The 16,642-nt window shown below is 41.0% G+C and overlaps 1 protein-coding gene across 2 annotated transcripts in view; it reads left to right on the top strand.

The window, feature by feature from the left end:
* EML6 (EMAP like 6) overlaps nucleotides 1-16,642 on the top strand; it is a 360,575-nt gene that overhangs the window by 325,077 nt on the left and 18,856 nt on the right. For both annotated transcript variants that reach the window (XM_075064408.1, XM_075064409.1), the window contains exons 32-38: nucleotides 704-877; nucleotides 3,731-3,939; nucleotides 8,817-8,974; nucleotides 10,410-10,524; nucleotides 12,574-12,762; nucleotides 14,036-14,208; nucleotides 14,861-15,023. In XM_075064408.1, the coding sequence (XP_074920509.1) occupies nucleotides 704-877; nucleotides 3,731-3,939; nucleotides 8,817-8,974; nucleotides 10,410-10,524; nucleotides 12,574-12,762; nucleotides 14,036-14,208; nucleotides 14,861-15,023 (1,181 nt within the window). The remainder of the gene's footprint in view (nucleotides 1-703; nucleotides 878-3,730; nucleotides 3,940-8,816; nucleotides 8,975-10,409; nucleotides 10,525-12,573; nucleotides 12,763-14,035; nucleotides 14,209-14,860; nucleotides 15,024-16,642) is intronic.

Genomic DNA, 16,642 nt, shown 5'->3' on the forward strand with positions numbered 1-16,642 from the left:
GTTTCTGACTTTTGATCTACATAATTATTGACACATTTTAGTGTAAAAATCACTTAATGTAAAAAGGCCTGCATAACTCTGGCATTAAATGCCTTATTTAAAACAGAGAAAGCAATCAATATTGTTGTTTTATATTTGTGTATAAAAGACAGTGTTCCTAAAGAACATCAACAGTATTCTTGCTTTTTTATTTTATTTATTTAATCCATATCCATTTTCAAATTTTTAATTTTGTGCTTCCTTCTGGTGCTGATGCTGAGTTCAGCATTAGAAACATGACTTATGTCAGCTATCATTTTCCCTTGGTTCTTTCTCATTTGCTGTTGCTCTCACAATGCAGGTGATATAACAGAATTTCCAGGTAAGGCTGTTTTGTGAGTTCTAGTCAACACAATTATGTAAAAGTTTCATGTTAACTGGTTGTATCTGTGTGAATTGCGGATACAAGTAAAAACATCTACAGACAGTTTATTTTGCATGAGGTTTTCCATGAGTGTTTTGTTGATCATTTAGAATTTGTCTTATTTCATGAACTACAGCAATTTTCCCTATGTTTCATAAATTATTACAGCTTTTTTTTAAGTTGTGTGGTTCTTAATCTTTTAAAAAATGTTTTAATGCCCTGTTCTTGAACATTCTTATTTTACATTGAAGCCTTCACAAATTGAATTAATTCCATTTTAATGCATATCTTTGCATAAAGGTACAACTCCGTCTATTCATGTATGGGATGCTATGAATAAGCAGACTCTTTCTATGCTGCGATGCTTCCATGCCAAAGGAGTCAACTATATTAACTTCAGTGCTACTGGCAAACTTCTGGTGTCAGTAGGAGTCGATCCAGAACATACTATCATTGTGTGGAGGTGGCAAGAAGGTAAATCTAGAGCCCTTAGCTCTTTATTAATTGCAATTATTTACTTTGTTGGTCAAGACTTTATGATTAGCCCATGTGTGACACAGATAAATCAGACGACAACTCTTCTGTACTAAGTGGTCCACTCTATCGTCAATAAATTCATATAACTATCATCAAGGTGAAATTCAGCCTAGTATACAGGGATTACACAAGGGTATACATATGTCAAGAAACCCAATAGATGTGGGAGAGGGCTCTGTTCTGTAATACAGTTCCTGGTTTCAGCTTATCTAGCAGAGAAGAATGTGACTGCAGACTCTGTCAGTAATTAATAGAACCTCATTAGTGGTCCTTAAATCAGGGAAGTTTTCGTCAGATCTTCCAGTGCGAGATGTGGGAAATGGATCTCTTTGACACTTACTGCACAAGAAACTACTGGCCTCTGATCTTAACTCTAGGAGAAGACCACACACTAGGTTATGGAGGGAGGCTCCTGTCTGGCTTTCCACCTGTACCCTTGATTAATGGTGCTCCAGAATGTCACAGTTCAAGGCAACTGCACCTGTATTTTTTTACATGGTCTAGCAAGGGCAACCAATTTAGGCTCCCAGGGCCTCAGCTTTCTTGGGCAGAGATCCATGTCTCTCTCCTTCCTGACACGGGTTTTCTAAGTTGCATAGTTCCCTGCCTACACTACGAGTTCCCTAGCAAGCCAGACTACCTAAAAAGGCCCGTGTCTGCACTTTGCTTTCTCTTCAGAGGCTAAAAACAGAATAATTGTCACTGCTGTAAGTTACCTCACAGCTAAACAAGCACACTTATTCTTAAAATGAAAGTTTTACAGATAAGATAAACTAAAAACAATAAACAAACCTGCGCACATGCTAATAAGCTTACCAGAGATCACCCCCTGCTCCAGCAAGGGCTCTGGTAGGTGATCAGTTCTTCAAACCCCACACAGGAGTTTTCTGTGTTTACAAGTTCATAATAACATTTTGCTCAGAACAAGAACACCTATGCATAAGCTGTCCTTTAGACTGCTTAGGTCTTTGATCTTCAGAGATTGAATCAGTCAGATAATGGTTCTCTCCTCAGGGCATAGCTTCAAACAAGGTTGGGTCCCAAGGCGGGAATTTGCATGCTCCTCCCTCCAGGTATTTCCTAGAACACCCATTTAACAATGTTCCAAAAGTTCCTTGTCTGGCGTATTGTTTAAAAAAATTATTCTTCTCCCCTCAGCAACCCCTCAGTTGCCAGCAAAAAATTGCAATTATCCAGCAGTTGCTAATAAGCAGACAGAAGATTTGTGGGGCTTTAGCTAGGAAAGAAAGTTCTGGGATCTGCCTTCCCTGGCGGTAGCCGTGCAAGCCTGCCTGCAGTCAGGGCAGCAGCAGTGAGGGGAACCTGCAACCCAGTTGCTGGGGCTTTCTACAGAGAGCAGGGGAGCTGGGGGCTCCATACTTCTCTCTGTACTCTCTGGGGTTTGGGGCTCAGCACATCTTTTCTTTGGTGCAGCCTCCCCTTCCCTCCCTTCCTGGCAGGACACAGCTTGGAGAGATACTGTGCGGCTCCAGCATCTGGGCTGCTGTCCCCTCCATGCTACTGCCCTGGCCACAGCCTCCTCTCCCAGCCCACAGCCCTTTATTTCCTGTGCAGTCTCTGTGCATAGGCAGGTTTGTGAGGCTGCAGCCCCAGAAGGATGCCTGCACCTATCTTCCAAAAAATGTTGTTAATAAGAGGCATGCCGTTGCCAATATCCAAATCCCATTACCATTAAAGTCAATAGGACAAGATTGGTTTCCAGCAAAATGTTGCTGTGAACTGGAAGTTGTCAATATCTTGACAACTTGTCAACTAAATAATAAGTTGTCAATAGTTGGTTGCTATTAAGTGGAATCTACTGTAGTTCTTTGAAACTTATAACACTTCTTAGGGTTTATATTGGCCAGCTCTCCTCCCTGGAGAATTTACATATAATCCCACAATAATACATAAACTTTGAATTTATAATCCAATAGACTCCAAAGCTATTTAAACTTAATTCAATAAGATCTCACAATGACATTGCAGGAAATTGCTGTAGCTGTCAGACTGACAATGGTCAGTGATCTTAATGGCTCCATAAGGTTTAATTTTCAACCCTGCAGTAAGCAGATCAGTGATAATTCCCATCAGGCTGAGAGTCTATTTGTAATCACCCACAGCCAGGGCACTTCACTCAATCTGCCACTATTTTCCCCACTCCTGCATATCCATCCCTATGAGGTTCTTCTCCACAAGCCTGATATTAAAAAGTCTTTTCTTTGTATTTGGTATGGATTAAAACCCATAAATCCCAAAGTATAATTGCATTTGACTTATAGGCACTGCAGTCTTTAAAGGGGCCATGTCTCAAATGGTTCTGGTTTTATTTTTTAGTGTTTTGACCTGGCATGCCTGCAGTTAGCAGTTCATGGCATGGCTCTTACTATCAGAGGTAGAGTGACCCTTAAACTAGTGTTCTTCTTTGAGTACTGGTCCCTATGTGTATTCTACTGTGGGTATGCATGCGCTGCATGTGCCCAGAGCCAAAGAATTTTGAAAGTAGGATCCATTTGTCTGCACAACAACATTTCTTAAGTGTGGGTGTTGTAAAGGGTTAGCCAGGGACAGGGGGCTTGCAAGATGTATAAATTAAAATAAATTAAGCAATGGTGCAAGGTGGGTGCGTTTATTTCTTTTCCAGAACAGAGACTCATCTTTTGGTATCTGGGAAGTAGTGCCCTAAGCCATCCAGTAGTACTAGTCAACTTATTTTTATAAAAGTACATGGAAGATTAATTTTGCAAGTAACTTTAGCTTTATTTTTAATGTCTTCTTTATTTAAAACAGGGGCTAAAGTGGCTAGCAGAGGAGGACATCTGGAGAGAATATTTGTTGTAGAGTTCCGCCCGGATTCAGATACTCAGTTTGTGTCTGTTGGGGTAAAACACATGAAGTTCTGGACACTAGCTGGCAGTGCTTTACTTTATAAAAAAGGAGTCGTTGGTTCCAGGGAAGATGCTAAAATGCAAACCATGCTTTCTGTTGCCTTCGGAGCTGTGAGTTCAAATTGCTTGTTATGAAATTTCAATAATTTTTTATTAAAACCCAAAAGCATCAGTGCCAGTTTGGATGAAATTCACTCCAGTGTGGGTGACCCATGCAAGTCTCTGTGAACCCTTACTCCACACTTAAACCCTTAACTTGGGACTTTTAAATGGTGCTCAGAACATTGCGGGGGTCTTCTTGAACTACGATTTGTCCCATAATAAATGTCCTTTGGAATATTAGTGCTTACCTGGGACATCTCTTGATGTGTTTTTTATTTCCAGTACCTAAATTATTTAGCAGATGAGCAGTTAATTTAGAAAAATTTAATATTTTAATTTTGTGATGAGATTTTATAAAAGAAAATTTCCCATGATGTTATATGTGACATACTGTAGTGATCTAGCTTGTGATGACACTGTATAGTCCTTCCTGTGTGTTCATTAGGGAACAATTTAATGGTTGAATCTGATTTTAAGGGCACACACAGATGTGCATTAGCACTGAAAATGGAGTGTTAATGTGAGATCAAGATCTTATTCAGTCTCTGCCTCCTGCAGAAACCCCATGCAGATTATTCTTGCCAGGGACAGGCATAATCTTTACAAGACACCAATGGTAACACTAAACCTACCCTTAAACTTCCATGCTAAACAACAGGGCCAAGGTTTTAAATACAGGTGCATAAAGGTAGGCTCCTAAATCCTCAGTTAGGTGCCCAATAAGCGTCCTTATTGTCAAACATGCCTAGCACCCAACTGCTCCCTTTGATTTCATGGAATTACAGTGTTGTAAAACTGGAATAATGCAGTGGAGAATAAGGCCCAAAACCACAGCTGTTGTAGACTATACTATTAATTATTTCTCATTACATAAGTTCTAAGATGTAACCCCATTACTTGTCATCACAAAGTTATTTTCATACATGAAGGTCCATCTGCAGACAAGTCAAAACTGAGAATTATTAATCGCTATTTATTCAGTAGAGAACAATAATCAACAAAAAGAAGCAATAATGTACTGTTAACTCACTTCAACCTTTTCATTTGTATTTCTCATGGAGAGATTCCAACAGAAATTATATCTTCTATAAACTGAGACCTACTTCCTGTAAAGGGGCATTGTTTGCTGGGAGCACTGAACCTCAGGTACAGAACCCTATCCCCTCAGGTCAGTGGTCAACACGATGGAGACACCTGCCTGATTCCCCTACAGGATTCAGCCACCACCAGCTCTTCAGGACTGGCATCAGATTGACCGCTACCTAGAAACCCAACTTTACTAATACGGCGGGCCACTGTGGCCCTATTTGGGTTACTGGGGTCCACTGTCTCAGTCTTTACCACACTTGACAAGAAGAAGAAGTCACTCTACCCTTCAGCATTGCTGGGCAGACTGCTGCTGCCAGAGAATCAGGAAGAACCAAATCAGGGCCAGAGTAACTCCAACACCCCCATCACCCCTAAGACCTCTCATCTTCATCTTATGACACAAGTACCAGTGTCTGATGACTTTAAGTCATTTCAGTGGCAACTTGTGCATATCAGAGAACCCCCACAAGCTATTTGACATCTTGTTAGCTTCTAGTCAAGCCAGGATTGCCTTCCCCATAAATGAAAGACTGAGGTACCAAGTACCTTCAATGTGATTTGAGGACTTCTACACACAGTCCAACTCCAGGGTCCTTAGTTGTGGACAGGAGAAGTTGAAGTGGAGCAAGAGTGCCCAAAGACAACTCAGCCTATCTGGGAGAAAATCATATTCTTCTGCTTCTCTTCATCTGGCTCACTGCCATGTCTAATTGGCTGAAAATGACTTCTTAAATTGGGACAGGGCAATCAGTTTGAACCCAGTGGAGGCACTGATACCAAAGATCCTGATGTCATGGAGTTACAGATCGTGTCCACTCTTGGCCCCATTAGGTCCGTGTGGGGTGCCCCTTTCAGTGCGACAGCCCTTCTCGGGGGTCCACTCTCTCTCGGGGTCAGGCCCCTCCACCTCCTGGAGGTGCACCTCTCTGAGCCTTAGCACCTCTGTCTCTCGCCATGGGCCCCCTCAGGGAGTCCATGCTCTCTGGACCTCCCAGGCCTCCTCACCCCCAAAGGGGTTGATGCAAACCTGTTCTCTAGACCAGAGTGACTCTCAGCCAGCATAAAACAGGAGGGTTTATTGAGAGTTGAACACAGCACAGGAAACTTTCAGGGCCTCAGGCCTGGCCTCCCTCAGCACAGCATATCCCAGTCCTCCTGCATCCAGGTGGGCTCTGCCTGCTTCCCCTCGCCAGCCTCCCAGCCTCCCTGCTTCCCAGCTGGGCCTCCGATATCCCCAGCTCCAAGCCCCCTCTGTCCATTGTCTTCTCTCCAGGTGAACAGGGTCGTAAACATGAAGGCCTGGGTCTCCTCTCCTCTCAGCCCTCCTCTGGCTGGAACCAGCTGGTCAGGTCACCAGGGTCCTCTCTCTGCAGCCCATTGTCCTCCCACTGGCCGGAACCGGCTGTGATTCCTGAGCTGGGTCACCAGGTCACCAGGTCACCAGTTGCTGGGGTCTCCATCCTCCAGGCCATCAGCCAGGGCCCTGGTTCCCTCTCCGGTCCTCTGTAACAACAAACTCCCTCTCCCCTCACCTCGTGTCAAGGTTCCTTCCCCACTCTGAACTTTAGGGGACAGATGTGGGGACCTGCATGGACACTTCTAAGCTTAATTACTAGCTTAGATCTGGTATCACTGCCACCACCCCCAAGTACCCCCTTTTTCCCTGGGTAGTCTTGAGGGACTTCACCAATTCCCTGGTGAACACAGATCCAAACCCCTTGGATCTTAAAACAAGGAGAAATTAACCATCCCCCTTTCCTTCCCCCCACCAATCCCTCGTGAGTCCAGATCAATCCCTTTGATCTAAAAAACAAGGAAAAATCAATCAGTATTAAGAAAAAAAGGCTTTTAATTAAAGAAAAGAAAGGTAAAAGAAAACCGTCTGGGAGAGATTAGCATACCAACTACTCTCACAGACAACAGATTCAAAACACAGAGGATGTTCCCCTAGGCACAAATTTAGTTACACAAAAAAAATACTCAAATACCCAATTTGATTCTACCTCAATTTGCATAAGACAGGCTACAAAGAAATAAATATAAACCTATTTATTCCTTTCTAAAACTTACTACTCTGATCAGAGGTTGGTTCCTTGATCTTTTTCACTCCAGCTGAAACAGAAACTCTCAAACAAAGGAAAAACTTCCCTCCTTTCTTTTGAAAATGTCTTATTCCCCCATTGGTTCCTCTGGTCAGGTGTTAGCTAGGCTAGATGAACTTTTTAACCCTTTACAGGTAAAAGAGGCATTAACCCTTAATCATCTGTTTATGATACCTCGTTAAACCAGTAACAGCCAGGGACACTGAGTCCCACCCCCTGTGCATGCAAACCACTGGAAAACACAGAAAACCCCCAGAAAACCTCCCACTTCATCACACCTGGACTCTATGCTGCTCCTGAAAAAAGGTGGCACTGGCATTCAATTCTCTCCAAGTCCACCTAGCAACAATACTGGCCTATCACACTCTAATACATAAGCACACAATCTTTTCACATCCCATGGTATCAAAGTTCTTTAAAGGCCTTCTTCAGACCCTGTGGTTTGACCCCCTGGTTCTTTGGTGGGACCTCAGTATCATTCTCATGAAGCTCGTGGATCCTCCAAACCACTGTCAGAAGGCTGCATGTACTACCTTACCATTCAGATGGTCTTCCTGGTGTCCATAAGCTCAGAGAGTCAGTGAGCTCCAGGTTCTCTTACCAGACCACCTTACACATCCTTCTGTAAAGACATAGTGGTGATGAGACCACACCCCAAGTTCATCCTTAAAATACTCTCAGACTTTCACCTAAACCAATGAATTACTGTCCAAGTCTCCTTCCCCAGCTGCACTCAATGCTGGGAGAGGAGAAATTATACATCCTGGATGTTTCCAGAGCTTGCTGTATTACCTACCTTAATGGGCCAAGCCATTTTGGCAGTCTCCCCCCACCTCTTTGTGCCCATTTCTGGCTCATCCGAAGACGAAGATATCTCATTGCAGAGAATCTCCTAGTGGATCATACAATGCATTTACACTTCTTAGCTCTTCCTTTCATCATCAAGGCACAGTCCACCAGAACACAAGCTATGTGCATTGCCTGCTTCAGAAATGTTCCTGTCTCTAAGCTCTGCAAGGTTACAACATGAAGTACACTAACTCTTGTGAAACATTGTGCCTTTGATGTGGTGAACAGTGCAGATGTGACATTTGAGATAGTAGTACTTCAATTATTCTCTGACTTATTCAACTGATACTCCTCCCTCCCACCATCCTGTAGTCATCTACAGTGGGGCCCACACTGACACACAGTTGATGAAGAAAGAATGGCTACTTACCTAGCAGTAACTATGTTTTTTGAGATGTTGTAGATATGGGTCTCACAACCTGACATCCATCCCCACTTTTTAGTCCTCATCTAACAAGAGCTTTGAATTGCAAAGCAATTGAAGGAGAGTTGTGGCCACCTCACGCTTTATGCCCTCATGTGAGAACAGAAGAAGACACCAGACAGAGAGTGAATGTGTGGCCCCAGTGGACACTGAAAATTTCAGTCTTGTACACACAAGGCACATGCACACCTACAGAGAAATCCACATTGACTACGTCATCTTGAAGAACCACAGATGCTATAGAGTAAGCAATTGTTCTTTTCCAAAGTATGTGATTTTACTAACATACTGTGGTTGTATCATAGGTGACTTTTCTGTGAGAAATACAGTGACAAGAAGAAAGTTTTAATTCAGTTTCCTAAAGAAACAATAAAAATGTTACTAATGATTTCTATAGTGAAGATTGTTTCCGTTTGTTACAGAATAACCTTACGTTTAGTGGTGCCATAAATGGAGATGTCTATGTGTGGAAGGATCACTTTCTGGTTAGACTGGTGGCAAAAGCTCATACAGGTCCTGTGTTTACAATGTACACAACTCTTCGAGATGGACTAATTGTAACTGGAGGGAAGGAAAGACCGTAAGACACACATCTTCCTAAAACACATTGTTTATGTTTGTGTCAGATTATTAGATGATTATTATTATCTATACAAAACCCTAGATGTGCACAGTGCTTCATGGATATAGATGCTTCCCGATTTACACAAGCGTTCCATTCCGGAACACCTTACGTAACTCAAATTTTGTGTAAGTTGGAAATGTATCTCCGACCATTACTCACCCCCCCCCCCATAAAACCCTCCTATTTCTAGCTTATGGAACTTTTTCCATAAACTCGGATTTGCGTACATTGTGTTTACGTAACTTGGGGAGCGTCTATATATAAAAAGCAGAGGTACCTGTCCCACAGAGCTAATAATCTAAATGACACAATACAGGGAGAGGATGTGGGTCACAACAGTGGAATGGGGAGCAAGAGGAGCTGTAGTATGGCAGCAGACATAACTTCTGTGCAATCTCCCTTCTCTTTTTGTGGGGTTTCTGACCTCCTGCATAGTAGAGGCTGACAGCAGCATTTTTGTCATAATTGTTAGGTTTACTCAAATTCCAGACTCTCTCTTCTGACCATTTCTTTATCTTTGATTTCCAAGACATTCTGTTTTTCAGAAGTCAAATATACTTTTTTCAGAGTTGACCACTTTTACAGCCAATGCTATAGTGGTTTGAGATTAATTAACAGAGAGATTGTGGCAAGGCACCTTCTCGATCTGACCAACCTCAGCTGTTTTTAGCCTTGGTGAGATGGGCTTGGAGTAAAACAGTCCCTCTTGGCTGCACAGGGGCTTCTCTTAGCCAGTGTTTTGGGCTTGTTTTTCTCCCTTCTGGGAGGGAATGCAGCCTCTCCTCTTGGAGAGGCTTGCTTCCTTGTTGCTACTTGCCTACTGGTAGCTTGACTCCTTCTCTCTCTCACCCCACTTCTTCCCACAGGAAGGGAGAAGTTTAAAAAAGTCTCAGGCAGCCCTTAGTTGGACTCAGCTGATCCTAACTGATCTCATGTAACTCTCTCTCAGCTGATCCTAACTGAGCTCTGGTAATCACTTCTCAGCTAAACCTGACTGACCTGTAGTCACCCCTCCCCAGTTGATAGGGAAGAGGGCCTTTTAACCTTCTGGGTCTGTTTTTTCCTCTTTCCTTGCAGCCATTTGTCCTGATTTTATCACAAAACCTTTTTTCCATTTACATCATGGTAGTGGTGGTAGTAGCAGTAGTAACAGCACTGCTTTGGAAAATATGCAAAATGATGGTTTGATACACTCATTTTTATTATTTCCTTGCCATAATACCATAAAGCACCTTCTTTAAATACAAGACAAGGAGATTATGCATATGTTTTGGTATTTAAACAATTTCTAAAAAGTACTACTTTAGCACTGAAATCTGCATATTTGATAAATTCCAGTCAGTGGGAAAGGAGAATTCCATATAATATTTGACAACTTGCTCTTTTTCAGGACAAAAGAAGGCGGTGCCATAAAATTGTGGGACCAGGAGATGAAGCGCTGCCGAGCATTTCAGCTTGAGACAGGACAGCTCATTGAGTGTGTGCGCTCAGTTTGTAGAGGAAAAGTGAGTGAGTCAACATGAAAAGTTTTATAATTTACTGCCTATTACTCTCATCATAAGAAGTCCCTATGTTATTCTTGATGTTGTTCTTGTTGCATGGAGGAACAGGAAGAGAGCAAAGAGATGATAATCACTGAGGCTCCTCTAAGTTTATGTGCAAAAATTTTGTATATGCACCTAGCTCAGTTTGCATGCACTATTCTGTCTGATTTACATGCCCATTTGCACATCCAAATATGCGGTATGAATTCCAAAGGGATGTATGAACATTTTTAGAAGTCTGGCTAAAACTGTGCCCCTGTGAGCCAAATTCTGTGCTTAGATCAATGCATGTGGAACTTCAGAGAGATTCCTTTTAGAATATTAGGGTTGAAAGTGATCTCAGCAGGTCATCTAGTCCAGTGCCTTGCTTAAAGCAGAACAAATCCCCAGACAGATTTTTGCCCCAAATCGCCTCCTCAGGGAGTGAACTCACAACTCTGGGTTTAGCAGGTCAATGTTCAAACCACTGAGTTATCCCTCCTGCTTCATGGGAGTCACACATGTATCTGAGGGCAGAATTAGCTTTAGACCCTTATTTGATCCTCAAGTGAAGTCAGTGGAACTACTCATATGCTTAAAGTTAAGCAATGCTTTTAAGTACCTTGCTAAATTTAGACCTTAGAGATTTAATATAATATTGATTCATGCGCATCAGCTCTTAAAAACAAATATTTTTGTTTTTGTATTTGTGTAATACATGGCAGTATATTTAGATGTAAATGATAGACAAAGCATACTATTTTAAAAGGTGAATTGCAACATTTGATTTAAACTGTATAATCCTGAAATCAGTAATAGAATACACTATAATCCTAAACATGTTAATTATAAATAGTTTTCTATTTAATATTAAAAAAAAGTAAAAAGTTTTGTAACTCAGCCTGAATAGTTGATTTTTTTGTGCACCAGTAAAATGTAGACATTATGGTCCGACTTTTATGGTAATGAGCAAACAATTGCACATCTACGTTTTTAGGCACAAACAGTACATGTCTAACAGCTATTTGCACATGCTGATACATAATGACATTGGCTCAATTTAATTTTGCATTATTGGACCCTAGGAATTCAGAATATCCTTGATCTTCTAAACATACTGTGTTAGTGAAGTACAGTCAGAGGTTCAAATTCAGCGGCAATAATAATAACAATATTACTTAGCTCTAAATCATTAATAAGTTGGTCTCACTCTACTTTAATTTACCTCTTCTTACACTTTTCTTCCAACTCCTTGCAGTGTAAGTTAGACCAACTTAGAGTACATTAAGTATCAGTAGAGCAGGTCTAAGAAAATCTAGCAGAGCATAAGATTCCCTAATGATCATTTACATTGATTCCTTTGCACATTTCTGACAGTGTAAATGATCATAAATGAGAATCAGGCTCAAGCAAGTCTAAATTAGCCCAAAGAGGTCTAAATTACACCCCCTTACGTATCATTTCTGAATTTGACCTAAGTGTTATAACCAACTGTTTTCAGTTAATGTCATTACCTGACAGTGGATGAGTATATTTGACTGTGGAGGAGATACAGAGATTCAGTGGTAAAAGAATATAAGATAAAAATAATGAAAGATAAAGAATGTGGGAAACGGTGACATTTTTTCCTAATCTTGTGGATGAATGTTGTGTTCATGGCAGTCAAGGACTGATAACGTACGCAGGTGCTGCAATTTATCGTGAAGCCTGCCACTGCATCTGAATCCTTCCAACATCACTGCTACTCCACTTCTGTGTTTCTCATGAGCAGAGTCTGCCAGTCATGCCAAATTGTATGTAAACTCTATAATCTGGGCAAAAAAAACCCCTAGGGATCTAAACCAGGATTTGAAAATTGGCCTCTGGAAATGAAAGACTAGTTCACTTAATATATTGTTTCAAGATGCTGAATGAAGCATAAATCAAGACTAGTTATAATAAGTTCTCTGTTACACATCTTATATTTTAATGTGTTGATATTATGTGCATTATTTTGATAATCTGCTTCTCACCATATTTTGACTACAACAGGGCAAAATTTTAGTGGGAACGAAAGATGGGGAAATACTTGAAGTAGGAGAAAAAAATGCTGCTTCAAACCTGCTGATTGACAATCACATGGAAGGAGAGATTTGGGGTTTAGCAGCTCACCCCACAAAAGACATATTTATCACTGCAAGTAATGATGGAACAGCAAGAATCTGGGACCTCTGTGACAAAGTGAGTACCATTTAAACTAAGAAGCATGTCATCAGTAGCAGTATCATTATGTAATCAAGATTTTTTCCAATTGTGAGCTATGTGTTGCCCTCTGTTCATGTATGCAATTCTCTTTGAAGCATGCACATATACAGAGCACGTTTGTCCCTATATTTCCATGTTGTTCCCATATTAATCTGTAGTGTGAAAAGGTGAGTCTTTGGTAGTATGGTTCATTGCTGTTTCTAAAAGAAATCCATCTGCATTTTGCTGAGATGTGCAGCTATTTGAAACTTCCCAGGCTTAAGAAGTGCTTTCTGTCATGTATGCACTGTAAAATGTATTTAAAAACAAAATTTAGAAGATATAGAATGGCTTGGGTCAATGTTCTAATTGACTGCAAACAGCTAGGGTGCACAGAGTCAGCAGTGGGGAAAATACATACTGTGCCTTCAAAAATTGTGTTGAAAGTGCTCCAAATCTCCCTCTCTGCAAACATAATACCTTCTTCCACCACCACTTAAGTTCTGTAGCCCCCAGAGCTGTATCTTAATCTTAAATTTGCATTAATTATCTGGTTGGACCTGCGTTATGTCTACACTACAGACTTCTGCTCGCATAGTTACGTCTGTCAGGTATGTGAAGAGATGCGATCCCTGAACAACAAAGCTGTGCTGGCAGAAGTTCCTAGTGTAGATTCAGTTATACCAGCAAAGCTCACACTTTTACCATTATAGCTTGTTTTGCTTGGGTATCTATGTGGAATAAGATAATAAAAGCATCCCTTTATTGGAATAATTTGCATCCAAACTACCTGACAGTGGCTCAAAAATAGGATGGACCATTTTTTAATATCAACTACATTTAGTATAAACACAGTAAGGTAAGTAAAGAAGTAGGAACATTGATGGCATTAATTGGTTTAACAAATCAAAAGAACTTCATATTTAATTGTTAAATAAATTATTCAAATTAGTGTTTAAACCCATATAGAAACTGATTTTACAGCCTTTTTTGCTGGGCTACCGCCGTGTAATGAGTTCAGTGCAAGAAGACTGGAAGCACTGAAATGTCCATTTTAATCAAAGCCTTACTTTCAAATTTATTTTACAATGTCTATCTGGTGAGAAGTGACTTACTATGTGAAATTTCAGACTGTTATTTTGAGGAAACTATACAATTTTCTTTTAAGTAAGTGTCTTTTTGTTCTCTTATAGATAGCTTTGCTTAAAAGAGACTTATAGTTTTCTGCATTGAAAAAACTAGTAAGAAATCATTGTTTTTGTTGATACAGAAACTGCTGAATAAAGTGAATTTAGGCCATGCTGCAAGATGTGCTGCATATAGTCCTGATGGTGAGATGGTAGCTATTGGAATGAAGAATGGAGAATTTGTCATCTTACTTGTAAACAGTCTTAAAGTTTGGGGCAAAAAACGAGACCGGAAATCAGCTATTCAGGAAATCAGGTACATCCGAAATTCAGTTGAAATAGGACAATATGGCCCTAAACCCACAGTCCTTATTTAGGGTCATTTCCTGATTGAACTAGGATGGATTCTTTTTAAATGAAGTCTTTTTAAATCAAGATTAGAGGACTTCCATAACTCAGATAAAGGTTATGGACCTACTATAGGAATGGGTGGCTGAAGTTCTGTGGCTAGTGCTCTACAGAAGGTCAGACTAGGTGATCATGATGGCCCCTTCAGGCTTAAAGTCTAGGAGTCTAATCTCCACCTGAATACAGCTAGTAATCTTTGCATATTAGATTTTTAATAAGATGAGTTAATGTTACGTTACAATATCACCACATAGCACTGGGAAATCCTGTATCTCAGCCTCAAAGGATAAATGGTACTTTGCCCATATTGTGTTAGGCACTTTATAATAATGAAATATTAACAATTCTTAACTACATATGCTTCAAGCATCAGTGTTTCTTTCTGATTCAACATAAGTGGTGAGGTTTGGTCTGGATCAGAACTTGTTATTGTTTGTCAGTCTTTTCTTAGAAAAGATTGAACTTTTGTACTGTAAGAACAGTGGATCAAAGCAAACAAAAATCTTAACAAATGTGTCAATACAGCAAATTATATCCCTGCTTCATGATTTGTTGTCTAGAATCAGCCCTGATAACAGATTTTTGGCTGTTGGCTCGCAAGAACATACTGTTGATTTTTATGACCTCACCCAAGGCACAACCTTAAACCGGATAGGCTACTGCAAAGACATTCCAAGTTTTGTCATTCAGATGGATTTTTCGGCAGACAGCAGATATATTCAGGTATGTTTTAGATAGTCATGCAGTTGTTTAGAGTTCCTCTCATTAATTGATCATCAAACACTTAAAGGAACAAAATTAAGCGTGTAAAAAGCCTTCCAAAAGTCTGGCCTTAAGCATAGGATTAAAGTGGGGAGGGATAGCTCAGTGGTTTGAGCATTGGCCTGCTAAACCCAGGCTTATGAGTTCAATCTAGGGGGGGCATTTAGGGAACTGGGGTAAAAATCTGTCTGGGGATTGGTCCTGCTTTGAGCAGGGGGTTGAACTAGATGACCTCCTGAGGTCCCTTCCAACCCTGATATTCTGTGATCTAAAGAGCTCTGTTCATCCACAAACATCCCCTAAATGTATCAGTTGTCCCAAGAAACAAGTACAAGCCTTGCTATGAAATGATCTGTGAGTTCAAAGAGCATTTTGGGGTACTAGCATGCAAGTGAGTATAACCAGCATCCCAATTTTCATCAAAATTCCTGTATTCAGAACTGCAATAACAAATAGCTATTGGGCTGGAGTTAAGATTAATGAATCTAGGGATTTGTAACTACAGTTATATATTACCCTATTAGGACTTATCAGTATGGTAGAATTACCTGGCCTCATGAAGGTAAGAGCTAGGTCTAGAGTACAGGCACACACAGTAATGGTAGAACAGTAAACATGGGTACATTTGTGACAGATTGGACCCCCTGGGATGTCACCCTGGTGTGCTGGGATGCCAGAGTCAGACTGTTCTGCCAGTCTGAGTCCCCTTTACCTGGCCTTGCTGGGTTAGGATCCCCAGCCTTTTACAGCCAAGCACACAGGCAGGGCCACACCCACCTGCACAGAGAGACAGAGATCTGGTCTGGGAAGGCTCAGTTTAAGGGGCTTGCCACAGCACCCAGATGTTCACTCCCCTACTTGGAGTACAAACTCAAAATTATATGAAATTCACCTCTTCCATTAATTTGGAGGAGGGTGTATACAACTTCTTCTTCCTTCCACTTAGTTAGAAATCACATAAACTGGGTTATATCATAAACCAGAAATAAATGTAACTATAACAGGTGTATTTTAACTAGTTAAGGAGATAGCTGACAGAACAAGGCAGATTACTAAGAAAATAAAACAGCATGCAAGCTAAGCTTAATACACTAAAAAAACTGGTTACATGTAAGTTCTCATCCTAAATGTGTTCCTAATAATCTTCACAGGCCAGACACCCTTCCAGCCTGGGTTCAGTTCTTTGCCCCAGTTCAGTCTTAGTTGTTTCCAGCAGTTATCTTGGGTGGGGAAGCAGGGAAGCTCTCACAACCAGGATTACCTCACTCCCCACCCTTAAATAGGATTAGCATAAGGCGGGCGTCTGTTGTTTCCTAGCTTGCCCCCTGCCCTTCCCCGCCTTCCCTTACAGTGGAAGGTTACAAGAAGTCCCATTTTAGTATCAGGTAACAAGACCACCTGACTTTGTAGAGCCTCTGTATCCATTCTTCACAGGCTGACCCACACGTTCACAGGAAGCAGGGCCGTCCTTAGGATTTATGGTGCCCTAGGCAGGATTATTAAACTGGTGCCCCTGTGCCTGTCTTGCTCTTAGCAACACAAACATAAGCTTACACTATTGGAAAACTTGCCACATGCAT

This window comes from Chelonoidis abingdonii, chromosome 3 (genome assembly GCF_003597395.2).
Source record: "Chelonoidis abingdonii isolate Lonesome George chromosome 3, CheloAbing_2.0, whole genome shotgun sequence".
NCBI lineage: Eukaryota > Metazoa > Chordata > Testudines > Testudinidae > Chelonoidis > Chelonoidis abingdonii.